The following is a 15912-nucleotide window of genomic DNA, read 5'->3' as shown; positions in this document are numbered from 1 at the left end:
CTGAGCAATTGGGCGAAATCAATTATTTTATGTTTAAAATATACAGGGTACCTCAGCCGTAAATGCTGTGATTATTTTTAGCACTAATAGTACTTTTTGTTTGATGTTTTTTTTCATTCATATGGTTTTATCATCCTGTAACAATCAAAGTGATGGACTGATGAACAATCATCTTGGTTTAAAAGTAGATTAGGAAAAATATGTTTCAAGAAAACTGATGAAATCCATGTCTACTGTCTTGGTAATTCTATGAATTAGTAAACTGAGGTTAAACAATGTTATTACTTAAATTGTTTTTCAATTTCTGTATATATGTTTTTATTTATATACATTAAACACTTTGAAATTTTTTACACAGACACTGTTAAACCTGGAGTCAGTGAGAATTCACTATAAGCAGTGATTGCTGTAGAAGCTAGTAGATACGAAACGCTATAATTCCAAACTTTTGTGTGATTTAGTAAGTCACTGGTCAGTCTTAATTTTGTTAATGGAATATGGTGTGGTTTTGGTCCAGTGCATTTATGTTTTGAATTTAAAATTATGTTGTTAGAAAAGATATGTAACTTAAAAAACTTTTAAGAATGGATCAAAATCACAAAGATTATTCAAAAGATTTTTGTTATTGAACAAGTGAACAATTAGAAAACGTGTAACTATGTTTATTCAGTTAATACATTTTTTTCACTTGTTCTTATTTGAATGGTTTGTGTTTGTTTCAGGAAGATGAAAGCTCAACTTCTGAATCTCACTCCAGTGATGATCAGGAATACTTTTCCACGTCGTGGCTGGGTGGTGATAGTAAGCCACCTACTTTTACATTTGAGGTTGACGCTTTAGCATTGGTAATGTTTTTCATTGCTGTAGCAACACGAATGTGGAGGCTTGAGGAACCAAGAGGAATTGTGTAAGTTAAACTCTATAGGTATACAGAATTTATACTTTGCATTTACCAAAAGTAGTTTGTTACTGTCTCACTTGGCTACTTTCTCTAGTTTACTCAGATTAGGCTTACCATATTGATATATTGTTTGAAGACTAGATATTATAAAATAGTGTAAAAATCTTCTGAAAAGTGTGGAAAAAAGTTTAAAAGAGTAACTACTACATTAGAATTATGAGGGGGTCCTTTAACCTTTCAACATAATGTGGGGTTTTTATTCTGGTACTTTAGAACACAGTCTGTCTTGCAGGTATAGTAATGTTTAGTTTGTCTATTAAACAAAATAGCATTGGGTTAATTTATATATTCTTTGGCTAGTTGTCACATTTGGAAAGTAGAAGTTGTGTTTATATTTTGTTGTAGACTAGTTTTTTTAGTAGATGTGCTTAGTTTTATCTTGATGTCTGTGCACTCTATGGTTACACAGATTTGATGAACTCCATTACGGAAAGTTTGCCATTCTGTACATGAAGAGAACGTTCTTCTTTGATGGTCATCCTCCACTGGGAAAACAACTTATTGCACTAGCTGGTAGGTGTTTATATGTATATTTGTGCTTCTATGCAGTAGCTGGTAGGTCTTTGGCTATGTATTTCTGCTGCTATGCACCAACTGGTAGGTCTTTGTCTCTGTATTTCTGCTGCTGTGCACCAACTGGTAGGTCTTTGTCTCTGTATTTCTGCTGCTGTGCACCAACTGATAGGTCTTTGTCTCTCTATTTCTGCTGCTATGCACCAACTGGTAGGTTTTTGTCTGTGGAGGCCCGGCATGGTCAGGTGGGTTAAGGCATTTGACTCGTAATCTGAGGGTCATGGGTTTGAATACCTGTTGCACCAAACCTGCTCGGCCTTTCAGCCTTGAAGGCATTATAATGTGACAGTCAATCCCACTATTTGTTGGTAAAAGAGTAGCCCAAGAGTCAGTGGTGGGTTGTAATGACTAGCTGCTTTCCCTCTATCTTACACTGCTAAATTAGGAACGGCTAGTGCAGATAGCCCTCGTGTAGCTTTGCACAAAATTAAAAAAAAAAGAAAAAACTTTATCTTGTGTATTTCTGCTTCTGTTAAAGAATAAAGGAATATTAAGTAATCATGAAATAGAAATACATAGCATACTTGTATGTATATTTATTTAACATAAATGTAGCTGCTGTCTATTAATCATTCAACCTATCAAATAACAGTAAAAATTATAACTTATAGAATGCAGACTTCATATCTAGTGAAACATTTTAAATTAATTTCTGTATGAAAAGCATATGATTTTCTTGTTTATCTAGTGTTTAGTCCCCCCCCCATGTTGTTTGTGAACTTCAGGATAGATTTATTGTTTGCTTAATTATGGTTGATGATGTGGAACAGTTTTTCTTTCCACTTAAATTTCTCAAGGTGGTGGGGTTATCTAGGAAACTGTATTAGTGAGGGTGTTATCCAGGACCCTGTGTTAGTGAGAAAGGCATCCTGGATCCTTAGTGGGGGAAATGTCCAGAACCTTTAATAAAAGGGGGGTATTCAGAATCTTGTATTAATATTCTGTGATAGTTGTTTCATTTTGACAAGACAGTAATAATGTTTATACTAGTATGAAGGACATTCATTATTTGGTCTAGATTTCATTTATACACACACTTTGAAGCTAGGTTGGTTACTGTGTGAGCAAACACATTTAATGTTTTAAGCCGTACTACTATTTTGTACTCAGGACATGAGTGCTAAATTTATCTGGAAAGCTATTTTGCTATGAAATAATATAGTATATTCTGAATAAATGAAATGTGTACTAGACTGTTTCCCACATTTAAAGACAAATAAAGGTCATTTAATTAATGTTCCTTATTACTGACATATTTTAGTTGGTCAGATGATGTCTGATACAGCTTGAAACTATAGTACTTAACTAATCATTAAAACAGAATCAGTGAGAAGATATGTTTCATATTTCAGAGCATTCATTGTGATGGAGAACATAAAATGTTAACAACATTTACGTCTTTTGGTTATGTTAATTCATTTTTCCTGAACACTTCATAAAGATTAATGTTTAATTGAAGTAACGTTTCGTATTTGTGTTGTGAGTTAATGAAGTGATAAGTTGTGCTCTGAATTCTTGAAGTAGAAATACATACTCATGTTCTCAGTTAGTGAAGTAATAATTTTTGCTTGTGTTCTGAACTAATGAAGTATTAATTTGTAACGGTTCTGAATTTGTAAGATGTAAGTTGTATAACAAAACTTAAAAAAAGAACTTGAGAACATTTGTCAGTCATGTATACAGTTTCATTTATTAGAATATCAGGTGAAAATTAAACCACAAAATAGATGAGTACTACATTTTTAGATGTGATTAGCCATGTGCTTAAAGACTGTAAAATGTTTTACAGTTATGTGTTTGTACAAGACTTTAATAGGTGTAATATTTTATTTCAGGCTACCTTGCAGGATTTGATGGTAATGTCCAGTTTGACAGAATTGGAAGCAGTAAGTAATTAATTGATTAATTTGCGTATAAAGTGTATCGAAGTCACTATTATATCTATTTTACTGTTTTGTAAGATGTTTCAAACCTTTCAGTATTTATGTAATTTTCTCTACCTTTGGTGTTTCACAGTATTATAACTTTCATGAGATAAGGAAAGTCATTTAACTAACTGTTCCACAAATATAGACCATGTGTTATAATCTCTTAAAGTTTTAAGAAGATTTAGTAATAATATTCTGTTTCTACCTTTTGTATGACACACTGGTCCTGGACATCTTTTGTAATATTTCTTATCTGTCATGTGTGTATGTACACTGTCTTTGTACTGTTATTACTGTAACCAATAAAAATATATACTTAATGATGAATTACATAAATAATGGTCCCTTGTTGGTAACATTAAGTAATTACGTAAATAATGGTCCCCTGTTGGTAAAATTAAATAATTACATAAATAATGGTCCCCTATTGTTAAAATTAAGTAATCATACAGAGGTTTTGTAAAACTAGTATATTTCTTTAATAAAACAACTATGAAATAGTCTTAACATCTGATGATGTCATAGTCTGTATTTGAAATTTGTTGAGATTTGGAAATTTTTGCAAAGAAGAAATTATTTTAATTTTGCGTGATAAATTGATTGTTTAGTGTAAGATGTAACTAAACTGTGAGACCTAAAATATAATAACTTGAACTGATCTTATCTTTAATAATGAGGATACTTAAACTTAGGATACAGTGAGCAATGCTGAATGTTAGGTATTTGAAATCTTTGTTATATTGGAATAATTTGGGGAATTAGTTTTTTTTTAGTTGTAATAGTTGAGTTTTTTGTGACCATCCATGAAGGAAGTGTTACAATTAACGTCTTCATTGATAATACGTTTTACCACAATTTATTTGAAACTGTATGCTTGTCATCTGAACAGTATAACGTATAGTACTTGTTTTCTCAGCTGTGTGGGTTTGTACTATTGTAACACCACAGTACAACCATTGATTGAAATACAAGAAAGTGAGATCTTACATTTAACTTGTGCAGAAATATGAGACAGTAATGAGTGTAGTGTTGTGAAGCCGACTTATGTTTGCAGCATTTCATTGTCTCTTGCACAGATAGCCCTCAAGTAGCTTTGCACGAAATTCAAAACAAACAAAACAGTCATTGTTTCTTTCTACAGGGTGTGACTGATGGTCATTAAAATCTTTGAAGAATCATATAAGTTTAAAATAATTTTTCCAGAATTTTCAATCCTGAAAAAAAAAAGGGCTTTTAGGATAAAAGTCATGGAAGTTTTGAGTCACCAATGAAAAGTAGCTTGCAGAGATTAACAGTAAACTGGCAGAATTGAAATCAGATATTGTGTTTAACATTGATATATATATATATTTGTTAACACTTTGTCAACACTTTATTTGTTGTATGACTAAAAAAGTAGAATAATTTATCATATTATAATCATAATACTCATAACTCATAAAATATCATATGAAATTTTACTCAATGTAAAGTGATTAAGAATTTGAAATTAAATTTTGTTAAACTATACTCTGCCCTTTACCTGAATGTGTCTAAAAGTATTTTGATGGCTGAAATATGTCAGGAAATTTGAAGTTAATATTGTGGGAGTATCATGGCATTTATTTTTCAAAATGATGTACAAATCCTGCATCTGACATCCAGAATCTCACCCTTTGATAATCATCTGGTGGGTTAGGGCTGTGCTCAGGTTAGTTTTAAGGCTTAGGTTAAAGAGGTCAATTAAGAATTTGAAACATCAGTACTAGAAACCTGTTAAATTTCCGCTTCTGTTCTGTTATATTTAACATGTGCATTTTATGTGTGATTATAACAGTCTAAAAATATTTCAGTGTTTTGTTAAAAGTCTGATAGTGAAAGAATTAACTTTTGATTACCTTCTGACAGAGTACCCTAATGGCTTCCCAGTGTGGTCTCTTCGTGCAGTGCCTGCTTTCTTTGGAAGTCTTCTTGTTCCAGTAGTCTATCATCTTATTGTTGAGTTAGGGTTAACACATAGGACAGCTGTTTTAGCAGCAGTGCTTGTCATTTTAGGTAAGGTATGCATTGGTAAATCTGAACAGAGTAACTGACAACCTCATAAAATAAGCCACTATATTAATTCCATCACAACTATGCTGTTAGAATATCATTCTCTACTTCACTGATAAAGTAAAGGCAGCAACCACGGAAGGTCCTTGTTGATATTCAAGGGAACGAGACTACGGAAGAATGAAGTACATATGTTGTACCTTGAAGTATGGCAAATAAATAAGACAGTATACAGCCAATAAATTGAATCTCTTCTGTTTCCCATGAGGCAGTCAGCCTCCACACAAAGGGCTAGTGTCTGTCAGCACAACCCCTGGGATTGTCTCTTATTGCTAAACTGAACTTCTAAAGTGTAATATGTTACATTATGTTTTAAAATGTAAATCTTGTTAAGACTAACATCTGTATCTTGCATTTAATGTTAAAATACATACTACAGAGTGTCAATGAACAAATGAAAGATTGTTGGTTGAAAATTAAAGGAGTTTGCTTTAAAAACAAACGCGTAAATAGAAAAACATTTGATTTTACAAATGAAGTTTATTCCTTTCTTTAGAAAACTCTCTTCTAACGTAATCCAGGTTTATTCTCATGGAAAGCATGCTGCTGTTTTTCTCCTTTTATGGAATCTTAGCTCTATTAAAGTTCAGAAAACTAAAAAACAAGTAAGTTTATAAACTATTTGTTTGTCTAAACTGAATATATAATGTTTATTTTCTTTTCAAATAGATTTTTCTAATTATTTCTTCACTAACTACATTTTTGTTTCACAGAAAGTTTTTAAGTGCATTATTTTGTTCTATTCTAGTTATAAATCTACTTTCAATACTGCAATTCATTTCGAAGAAACTGATATTATTGTAAAGCACAAGTTATGTTCTTTGTTTTGGATAAAGCATCAGTGTTTAAGTATAGCTTAAATTAGGCAGCAAATCATTCATTAAGCCATGTGACCTAACAATTCAAACGTGTATATCCTGAACTCTTTGACAATTCAGTCTTTGTATTTTGGAAATGTTTGGGTGGTAGCAGACAGTTTGAATCAAAGAATTTTGGCCATAGGAGAAGTAACTACATATATTTAAATAAATTAAGTTTTTTTTCATTAATGCTGTAATTACATACATCATGGTTTATTTTTGCATCCTTTACAAGACATTTTTCCAATGTTTTTAATGTTACATTTTCTATAAATTTATAAACAGATTTAATTTCAAAATATAAAGATATATATACATGAATTATACAGCTGAAATAATTTATCCTTATCTGAAAGAAATATCACTGTATGTGACTATGAATATGCTATCAGGGACATTTTTTTGATTTCTTGATATAAAAGGTTTTCCTTCATATTGTGGGTGTAGAATGCAGCTGGAAATTAGAAATTACAGACTATATCTTATGAAAAACAAGCATATGCAGATTTTTTTTTTTTTCATGTAGGTCATTCTCACCAGCTTGGTGGTTTTGGTTGTTTATGATGGGTTCATCATTGACGTGTGCAATTTGGTAAGTCTTCTTTCTTATGTTTTCATACACATAATCGAAAGTTGTTTTTAACTGGGGCGACACCAGCATGTCACATGTGATGCAGTGTTTCATAAATATGTGGTTCTTCAATGTCTTGGCTACTATTCAATAATATATTTGACAATGACATTTCATTTAGACATGCTCCTGGTGCTGACAGAACTGGCTTTACTGGGAGACAAAATGTAGAAGAAAAAAAAATATTAGTAAGAAGGAAACACATAAAAATAAATGTTGAGAATGTGAAATGTGAATGAAAAGATGTGAAGAAGAGTGAAAGGATATTAGATATTAATCCTAAGAGCATTAATTAAAGTTAATATAAACATAGTTAGAAAAATGTGTAGTGTCAAAGCTGAGAGATGCACTGTACTTTAGTACTTCAATATTTATTATTGTTCCTTAGCTGCAGTCTGGATTTTATTATTATTTTATCTTGTTCAAGAGCAGGCTGATGCACAGCAAATGCAGCACGTGTAAGACAACCAGTATCAAAATAAAGAACTATCTCGCCCTTTTTACCAGAAGAACCTAAATCCGGATGATTCAATAAGGGTTTATTTTTGTTGTATAAATGGGTGTGGCTGAAATTATTGATAATTCTCTTGCTGTTATGAAAATTCTCTTGTTACAAACAAAACTACAAGGAGTAAGCTGTGTTTGGCCCAAAGGAAATATTGAAACCAGATTTTAGCATAAGTTTTTTTGTTTGCTTCATATTTGTTAAACTTTGGGCCAACATGGCCTGGTGATTCTGAACAAAAATAGAAATAACCCGTGATTTGATGATCTCGGGTTCAATTTGTATTGCCACTACATCAGCTCACACTATTTTTATAACAACAAAGCGACTTATGCCATCTGCCACTGTTACTAACTTTGAACTGCTAACCATATGGAAGGCTACTGTCTGGCAGCAACCACTGTCAGCCCTTGGGCTACCTTTTTGTGCATATACAAGTGAACAAGGAACATAGTTTGAGGAAAACTGTATTAGTTGATCAGTTACATCAAGTTGAGGTACTGTTTAACTGTTTCTGGTAGCAGGGAGAAGGGATGAATTGAAATTCGAGAAAATGGAAAATGCTTTTCTTCTGTGTTTGTTATTTTGTACAGGGTGAATTTCATGTACAACCCAAAATTCAACGCTAGCACCAGGCAATTTAAATTAACAATAAAGATGAATGTGTTTTGCAAAGGCATCTGTTTCAATATGCATACTTAAGGTTTTTCTGTACCACGTAACCTACTGTAATGAAAGTTAAAGTGTATCCTATAAAAAAAAAGTTATTTTTGTTTTATTTTTTCTTTATTCAATGTAGTGTGAAATACATTGGGATTTTCTCTGCAGTCTTAGCAGGAATTATTATAACTTGGGATTATTGGCATATGATTGCTGACAAGACAATATCAGACGTAAGTAAAGTGAGGTTTCTTTTGGTTGGGCTCCATGACGTGGTCATGTTTTAATAAGAGGCCACCTGAAGATGTACTCACTTCTGTTTTGAATAACATAGTGTATATGCCTATTTATATATTTGGTTACAGAAATTAAACATGCCAGAAAGGCACTTATAAAATATAATTTTTATATATAAATAATAAAATATTTCCATATGGAGATTAATCTGTGTGCCAACAGGTGTCATTTTGTGATATATTTCTTCAATTTCTTTCTTCATATATCTTTTTACATTGTTTTACATCTAAGAATTTTAACATTTCTGTCAAATATAGCACCTACTGTTATATTTTCAGCAAACATCCAATTTGCTTCATATTTGATTTTTACTGTTGTGTAATAACCCATCTTGTCATTATTAATACTAAATACACCTGGCTTCTCTTTGTTTGTAAAGTTCATTTATCTTGTATGCTGAAATGGGATTACTAAGTTTACAGTGCCTGCTATGTCATGTCATGCAAGGTTTGCCACTTGTGTCTCTTTTTTTTCTAGTTTGTACTGATATTTCTGATCTGTGCCAGCTATCAGAATTTTTTTCGTATTCATGATGAGATTTAAGTTTTTGTACGTGAATGGTGTAACTTGTATATTGTTATTATACCTTTTCTATGTTTTATTTGTTAAATGTTTCTTTAAGAGGATATTTATACATAACTGCTGTTATAGAGGCCAAAGGGGAGGGAAGTGTTAGTGTGTTTAGATATTATTTGGTAACAAGTGTTGATTATTAAAATGTGTTTTACTTCTTAATCTGTAGGTTATCAGAGATAATCCTCTTTGTAACTTTCATGACAGTTTAGTGGAACAGTCATTGAGAGAGTGGTTGAAATATATAAGTACTTTAATGTTAACCGAGTGTAAGTTCAAGATCTTCTGTTACGTTTTTTCGTACCTTAACTAAATTATTTTTTATAACTTGTTAAGCTTACTTGACTCTTATTTCAACTGTTCTTCATAAAAATTTCTTTTTCTTTATAAGGCAAGTCACTTTGTCAACCTTTTTTTTTAAATTGTTACACTATAACTACTAAATTAATTTAAAGTAATGTTTTCTCAACCTTTTGTTTTTAAGCTGCAGATTACATTTGACTTGTATGTTTTATGTTTTCTTACAGAAAACGTTGGTGACACATTTTGTTGCAAGATTTTTAATGCTGGTTGCTCTACCAGTTTGTTTATATCTGCTGACATTTTATATTCACTTAAGCCTTCTGACCAAGGCTGGACCCCATGACAACATCATGACTAGTGCATTCCAAGCCAGTTTAGAGGTAGGTGGAAAGCAAATGAAGAAATATAAGAAAATGAAAACTTTTTTTTTTAATTTTGTGATGAACCAAGTTTTATGCCATTGGCTGCTCAAAGTGGTTGAACATTTCTCTTTAAAGTAAATATTTCCTTAAAGTTCTAGAAACAGCATACAGTTGAGAAGGTTTGGTTTGTTTTGAATTTTGCACAAAGCTACACTAGGGCTAATCTGTGCTAGCCATCTCTAATTTAGCAGTGTAAGGCTAGAGGGAAGGTAGCTAGTCATCAGCTCCCACTGCCAACTCTTGGGCTACTCTTTTACCAACGAATAGTGGGATTGACCGTCACATTATAACACCCCCACAGCTGAAAGGGCGAGCATGTTTGGCGCAATGGGGATTCAAACCCGTGATCCTCAGATTATGAGTCGAGGGCCTTAGCCACCTGGCCATACCTGGCCCCAGTTTAGAAGGAAAAGTAAAACTTTTTATAGATCAAACTTGTATGTTTAATAATAATCATATGTATTGGTGTTTCCCAAGGAAATAAAACAGATTGCAAACAAAGTTAAAAAAAAACAACCATTACGCTTCAGATAATTAAAAGAGAACTTTTATTTGTAGAATTATACACACTTTTCTCTAAGTAAAAAGACTTTTTTTTTTGCAAGTTTTCAGCTGTCTTTTATCGTTGCCCAATGAAAGCTTTGATAAGAGGGCTGTACGAAACCTGTCTGTGTATAATTCCTCATGTTCATTTACCTGTATTATGAAGTCTTGAACGTACTAACTCTGAGGAAGCTGCAAAGGAGAATCAGTGGTTAAAATAAAAGTATTTGTTAATTATTTTGTCTGTAAAGCTGACATCACCTAGTGGTTAGGGCATTCAACTTGTACTCAGTGGGTTCGAAGTTTGAATCTCTTCAATAAACATGTTGTTTCAGTTTTGAAAACATTATAATGTGATGCTAAATCCCAATATTTGCTGATAAAGAAAAAGTACCCATCAGTGTGTCGATGAAACTAATTAGTCTCTCCAACTAGTCTCTCACTTTAAAATCAGGGACAGTTAGTGGAGGTAGTTGTTGGATAGCTTTGTGTGAAATGTAAATGCAAGAAATGAAGTGAGTATTATTTTTGAGGCCAATACCATGTCTATGCTGTGGCATAGGCAGTCTCTTTGTTACCTAAAAAAGTGATAGTATAATGTTGTAATGTATTAATAACAATACTTCAACTTTAACCAGCATTTATAATACTGAACTTCTATCATTTCTATAAAATTCTTTTAATTGAGAAATATATTTTAATTTTTTAATTTTACTTGTGTGAAATAAAATATATAAATCTTGAACTGACACTAATATTTTTAAAAGCTTGATTTATGCAATTCAACTGCAATAGGTGTAAATTACAAGTAAATCTAATTCTACAAAAATTTAATAAAAATCGTTTTTATATGAGACATTTAATTTCTGAGGATACTGTGTGTTTGTGTTATAATTTTTATTAGTGTACTAAAGGTTATTGAAATATCTCGATTTCTAAGGTCATGAAAAGTAATTCCTGGTTGTTACTTTATGCTAAAGTAGTATCGTTTAAATTATCTTAATACAGACATGCACAACAAAGAGGTACATTTACGTACTTGAACTTTAAACTATCTTAATACAGACACGCAAAACAAAGAGGTACATTTACATACTTGAACTTTAAACTATCTTAATACAGACATGCACAACAAAGAGATACATTTACATACTTGAACTTTAAACTATCTTAATACAGACATGCACAACAAAGAGATACATTTACGTACTTGAACTTTAAACTATCTTAATACAGACACGCACAACAAAGAGGTACATTTACATACTTGAACTTTAAACTATCTTCATACAGACATGCACAACAAAGAGATACATTTACATACTTGAACTTTAAACTATCTTAATACAGACACGCAAAACAAAGACGTACATTTACATACTTGAACTTTAAACTATCTTAATACAGACACACAAAACAAAGACGTACATTTACATACATGAACTTTAAACTATCTTAATACAGACATGCAAAACAAAGACGTACATTTATATACTTGAACTTTAAACTATCTTAATACAGACATGCACAACAAAGAGGTACATTTACATACTTGAACTTTAAACTATCTTAATACAGACACGCACAACAAAGAGATACATTTACATACTTGAACTTTAAACTATCTTAATACAGACATGCACAACAAAGAGGTACATTTACATACTTGAACTTTAAACTATCTTAATACAGACACGCACAACAAAGAGGTACATTTACATACTTGAACTTTAAACTATCTTAATACAGACATGCACAACAAAGAGATACATTTACATACTTGAACTTTAAACTATCTTAATACAGACATGCACAACAAAGAGATACATTTACATACTTGAACTTTAAACTATCTTAATACAGACATGCACAACAAAGACGTACATTTACATACTTGAACTTTAAACTATCTTAATACAGACATGCACAACAAAGAGGTACATTTACGTACTTGAACTTTAAACTATCTTAATACAGACACGCAAAACAAAGAGGTACATTTACATACTTGAACTTTAAACTAACTTAATACAGACACGCAAAACAAAGACGTACATTTACGTACTTGAACTTTAAACTATCTTAATACAGACACGCAAAACAAAGACGTACATTTACATACTTGAACTTTAAACTATCTTAATACAGACACGCACAACAAAGAGGTACATTTACATACTTGAACTTTAAACTATCTTAATACAGACATGCACAACAAAGAGGTACATTTACATACTTGAACTTTAAACTATCTTAATACAGACACGCACAACAAAGAGATACATTTACATACTTGAACTTTAAACTATCTTAATACAGACATGCACAACAAAGAGGTACATTTACATACTTGAACTTTAAACTATCTCAATACAGACACGCAAAACAAAGACGTACATTTACATACTTGAACTTTAAACTATCTTAATACAGACACGCACAACAAAGAGGTACATTTACATACTTGAACTTTAAACTATCTTAATACAGACATGCACAACAAAGAGGTACATTTACATACTTGAACTTTAAACTATCTTAATACAGACACGCAAAACAAAGACGTACATTTACATACTTGAACTTTAAACTATCTTAATACAGACACGCACAACAAAGAGGTACATTTATGTACTTGAACTTTAAACTATCTTAATACAGACACGCACAACAAAGAGATACATTTACATACTTGAACTTTAAACTATCTTAATACAGACATGCACAACAAAGAGATACATTTACATACTTGAACTTTAAACTATCTTAATACAGACATGCACAACAAAGAGATACATTTACATACTTAAACTATAAACTATCTTAATACAGACATGCACAACAAAGACATACATTTACATACTTGAACTTTAAACTATCTTAATACAGACACGCAAAACAAAGACGTACATTTACATACTTGAACTTTAAACTATCTTAATACAGACACGCACAACAAAGAGGTACATTTATGTACTTGAACTTTAAACTATCTTAATACAGACACGCACAACAAAGAGGTACATTTACATACTTGAACTTTAAACTATCTTAATACAGACGTGCACAACAAAGAGATACATTTACATACTTGAACTTTAAACTAACTTAATACAGACACGCAAAACAAAGACGTACATTTACATACTTGAACTTTAAACTATCTTAATACAGACACGCAAAACAAAGAGGTACATTTATATACTTGAACTTTAAACTATCTTAATACAGACACGCACAACAAAGAGGTACATTTATGTACTTGAACTTTAAACTATCTTAATACAGACACGCACAAGAAAGAGGTACATTTACATACTTGAACTTTAAACTATCTTAATACAGACATGCACAACAAAGAGATACATTTACATACTTGAACTTTAAACTATCTTAATACAGACATGCACAACAAAGAGATACATTTACATACTTGAACTTTAAACTATCTTAATACAGACATGCACAACAAAGAGATACATTTACATACTTGAACTTTAAACTAACTTAATACAGACACGCAAAACAAAGACGTACATTTACATACTTGAACTTTAAACTATCTTAATACAGACACGCAAAACAAAGACGTACATTTACATACTTGAACTTTAAACTATCTTAATACAGACACGCACAACAAAGAGGTACATTTATGTACTTGAACTTTAAACTATCTTAATACAGACACGCAAAACAAAGAGGTACATTTACATACTTGAACGTTTTATATAATATTTTCTTCCCATAAAATTTATATATTGGGTTAACAAATTACAATTCTTATAAGAAATAACTTCTTGAATAATTAAACATGGTGAACATTTATTAAGAAATAAAAATATGATTTGGATGCATGGTGCATGCATGCTGGCAGTTAAAGAGTTAAGCTTGTTTTAATATTTAAGGTAATATTTTTTAAAAGCCTTTGTTTTGGGACATGAAACTGAGAGTTTGTAATTATTATAAAAACTTTCTTCTTGTTACAGGGTGGTCTGGCTTCAATTACCAAAGGTCAACCATTAGAGGTTAGTCATGGGTCACAAATAACATTGCGTCACACGCATGGCCGTGCCTGTTGGCTACATTCGCATCCTCACGTGTACCCTTTACGATACCCAGATAAACGAGGCAGCTCACATCAGCAACAAGTAAGGCTGTAATAGGTATTCTTCTGAAGATAGATAAATATCTCATGTGAAATATTGTATTTTCAAAGTTCTCAAATAAATCTTGAAGGAAAACAACTTCTTGCTGCAACCAAGCGTGTGGTGTACCATTGATTCTTCGAGTAATATAAAGGTGTTTGAGAGGTAAACATTTAATATTACACGTATCAGTGATGACAGACTTTCTGAATTATTCAGTGATGTAGTTGGACATTATTTTTTTTCATTTGCTTCCTTCTCTAGTTTTCTCACATCAACAATATGAGAATGTTTGTTTTTTATAGCAAATCCACATCAGGATATCTGTTGTGCTCACCAAGGGAAGTCAAACCCTTTATTTTAACATTGTAAATCTGTAGACTTACTATTGTTCCACAAGGGGTGAGGTGTTCTTATATGAATCTTTAAAAAAGTTCACCATGGAATTTTTTTTTGTTCATGAAGAAAGTTCCTAAATGTTTTTTTTTCTTCTAAACATGTTGAATTAAGGTTTTGTGTACAATTTAAGTTTTTTTTTGTGTTTTGATTAAGGCCTTAAAAACTATTTATCATCAGACAGTTCTACTTAACTAATGGCAAAGTCTTGGTGTGGAAAAGTGTCAGTTGTAAAACAAAGACTCTCAACTAAATAAATACACAAAAATATCTGAGATAAGGATTTTAACAATAATATAAATGTAAAAATTATTGTGTGCAAATGTATAATGTTTAAGCTAACATCTGAAGTAGACAATTATCTCCATTCAGACACACTGTTAGTATAATTTTGTCTTGTGGACAGTTAGTTATAACAAAGGACACAAGTTAACTGTGTTAAGTACCCTTTGAACTATTACATAGTAATATTGTATGTCTGAAGAATAAACTCAGGTTTTAAAACACATCAAAATTGTCCCTGTCTGGTGACATGGTAAATTTAATCTTATGATAACAAAATATATTTTTTAAAATATTTTCACTACTTATTTATGATCCCATGTCATTAGATGAAGAACTTTCGTTTCACAAAGCCCTAAAAACACCTAATAAATGACTTTTAAATTAAATAAGTATTTTCTAATTGTGTTACGTATGAAATTAAATCACTGGTGTTTTATTCAAACTGGTTTATTTGTTAGATCTTCCTCACTTATAGTCCTGCAAAGTAAATACTACAATATGTGTGTTATTACACTGATCTGATAGTTGTTGTATCATTGTGGTCCCAACAACTTCTGCAAATTTGTCTAACGATAAGGTCTGTAACATTATCATATAATTCCAGTGATATCACGGCTTGTGAAAACTCATAGTAAATGGAACAAACTGTCCCAAGTCGTGATATTAGAGAAACTAGTTTGACTCTTCCAGTGCACTTCCTTCAGTTTCACATTGTTTTTTTGACTGATATTCGTTA

The 15912-nt window shown here is 31.4% G+C and overlaps 1 protein-coding gene across 1 annotated transcript in view; it reads left to right on the top strand.

The window, feature by feature from the left end:
- rt (Protein O-mannosyltransferase rt) overlaps nt 1–15912 on the top strand; it is a 49007-nt gene that overhangs the window by 11910 nt on the left and 21185 nt on the right. Inside the window, 9 exon segments of the mRNA XM_076460321.1 lie at nt 723–907; nt 1371–1474; nt 3370–3420; nt 5350–5496; nt 6050–6158; nt 6940–7005; nt 8349–8442; nt 9607–9762; nt 14337–14498. Of these exon segments, the coding sequence (XP_076316436.1) occupies nt 723–907; nt 1371–1474; nt 3370–3420; nt 5350–5496; nt 6050–6158; nt 6940–7005; nt 8349–8442; nt 9607–9762; nt 14337–14498 (1074 nt within the window).

This window comes from Tachypleus tridentatus, chromosome 10 (assembly GCF_004210375.1).
Source record: "Tachypleus tridentatus isolate NWPU-2018 chromosome 10, ASM421037v1, whole genome shotgun sequence".
Taxonomy (NCBI): Eukaryota; Metazoa; Arthropoda; class Merostomata; order Xiphosura; family Limulidae; genus Tachypleus; species Tachypleus tridentatus.
The sequence above is the reverse complement of the archived record's forward strand: the minus strand, read 5'-3'. Positions and strand labels throughout refer to the sequence as shown.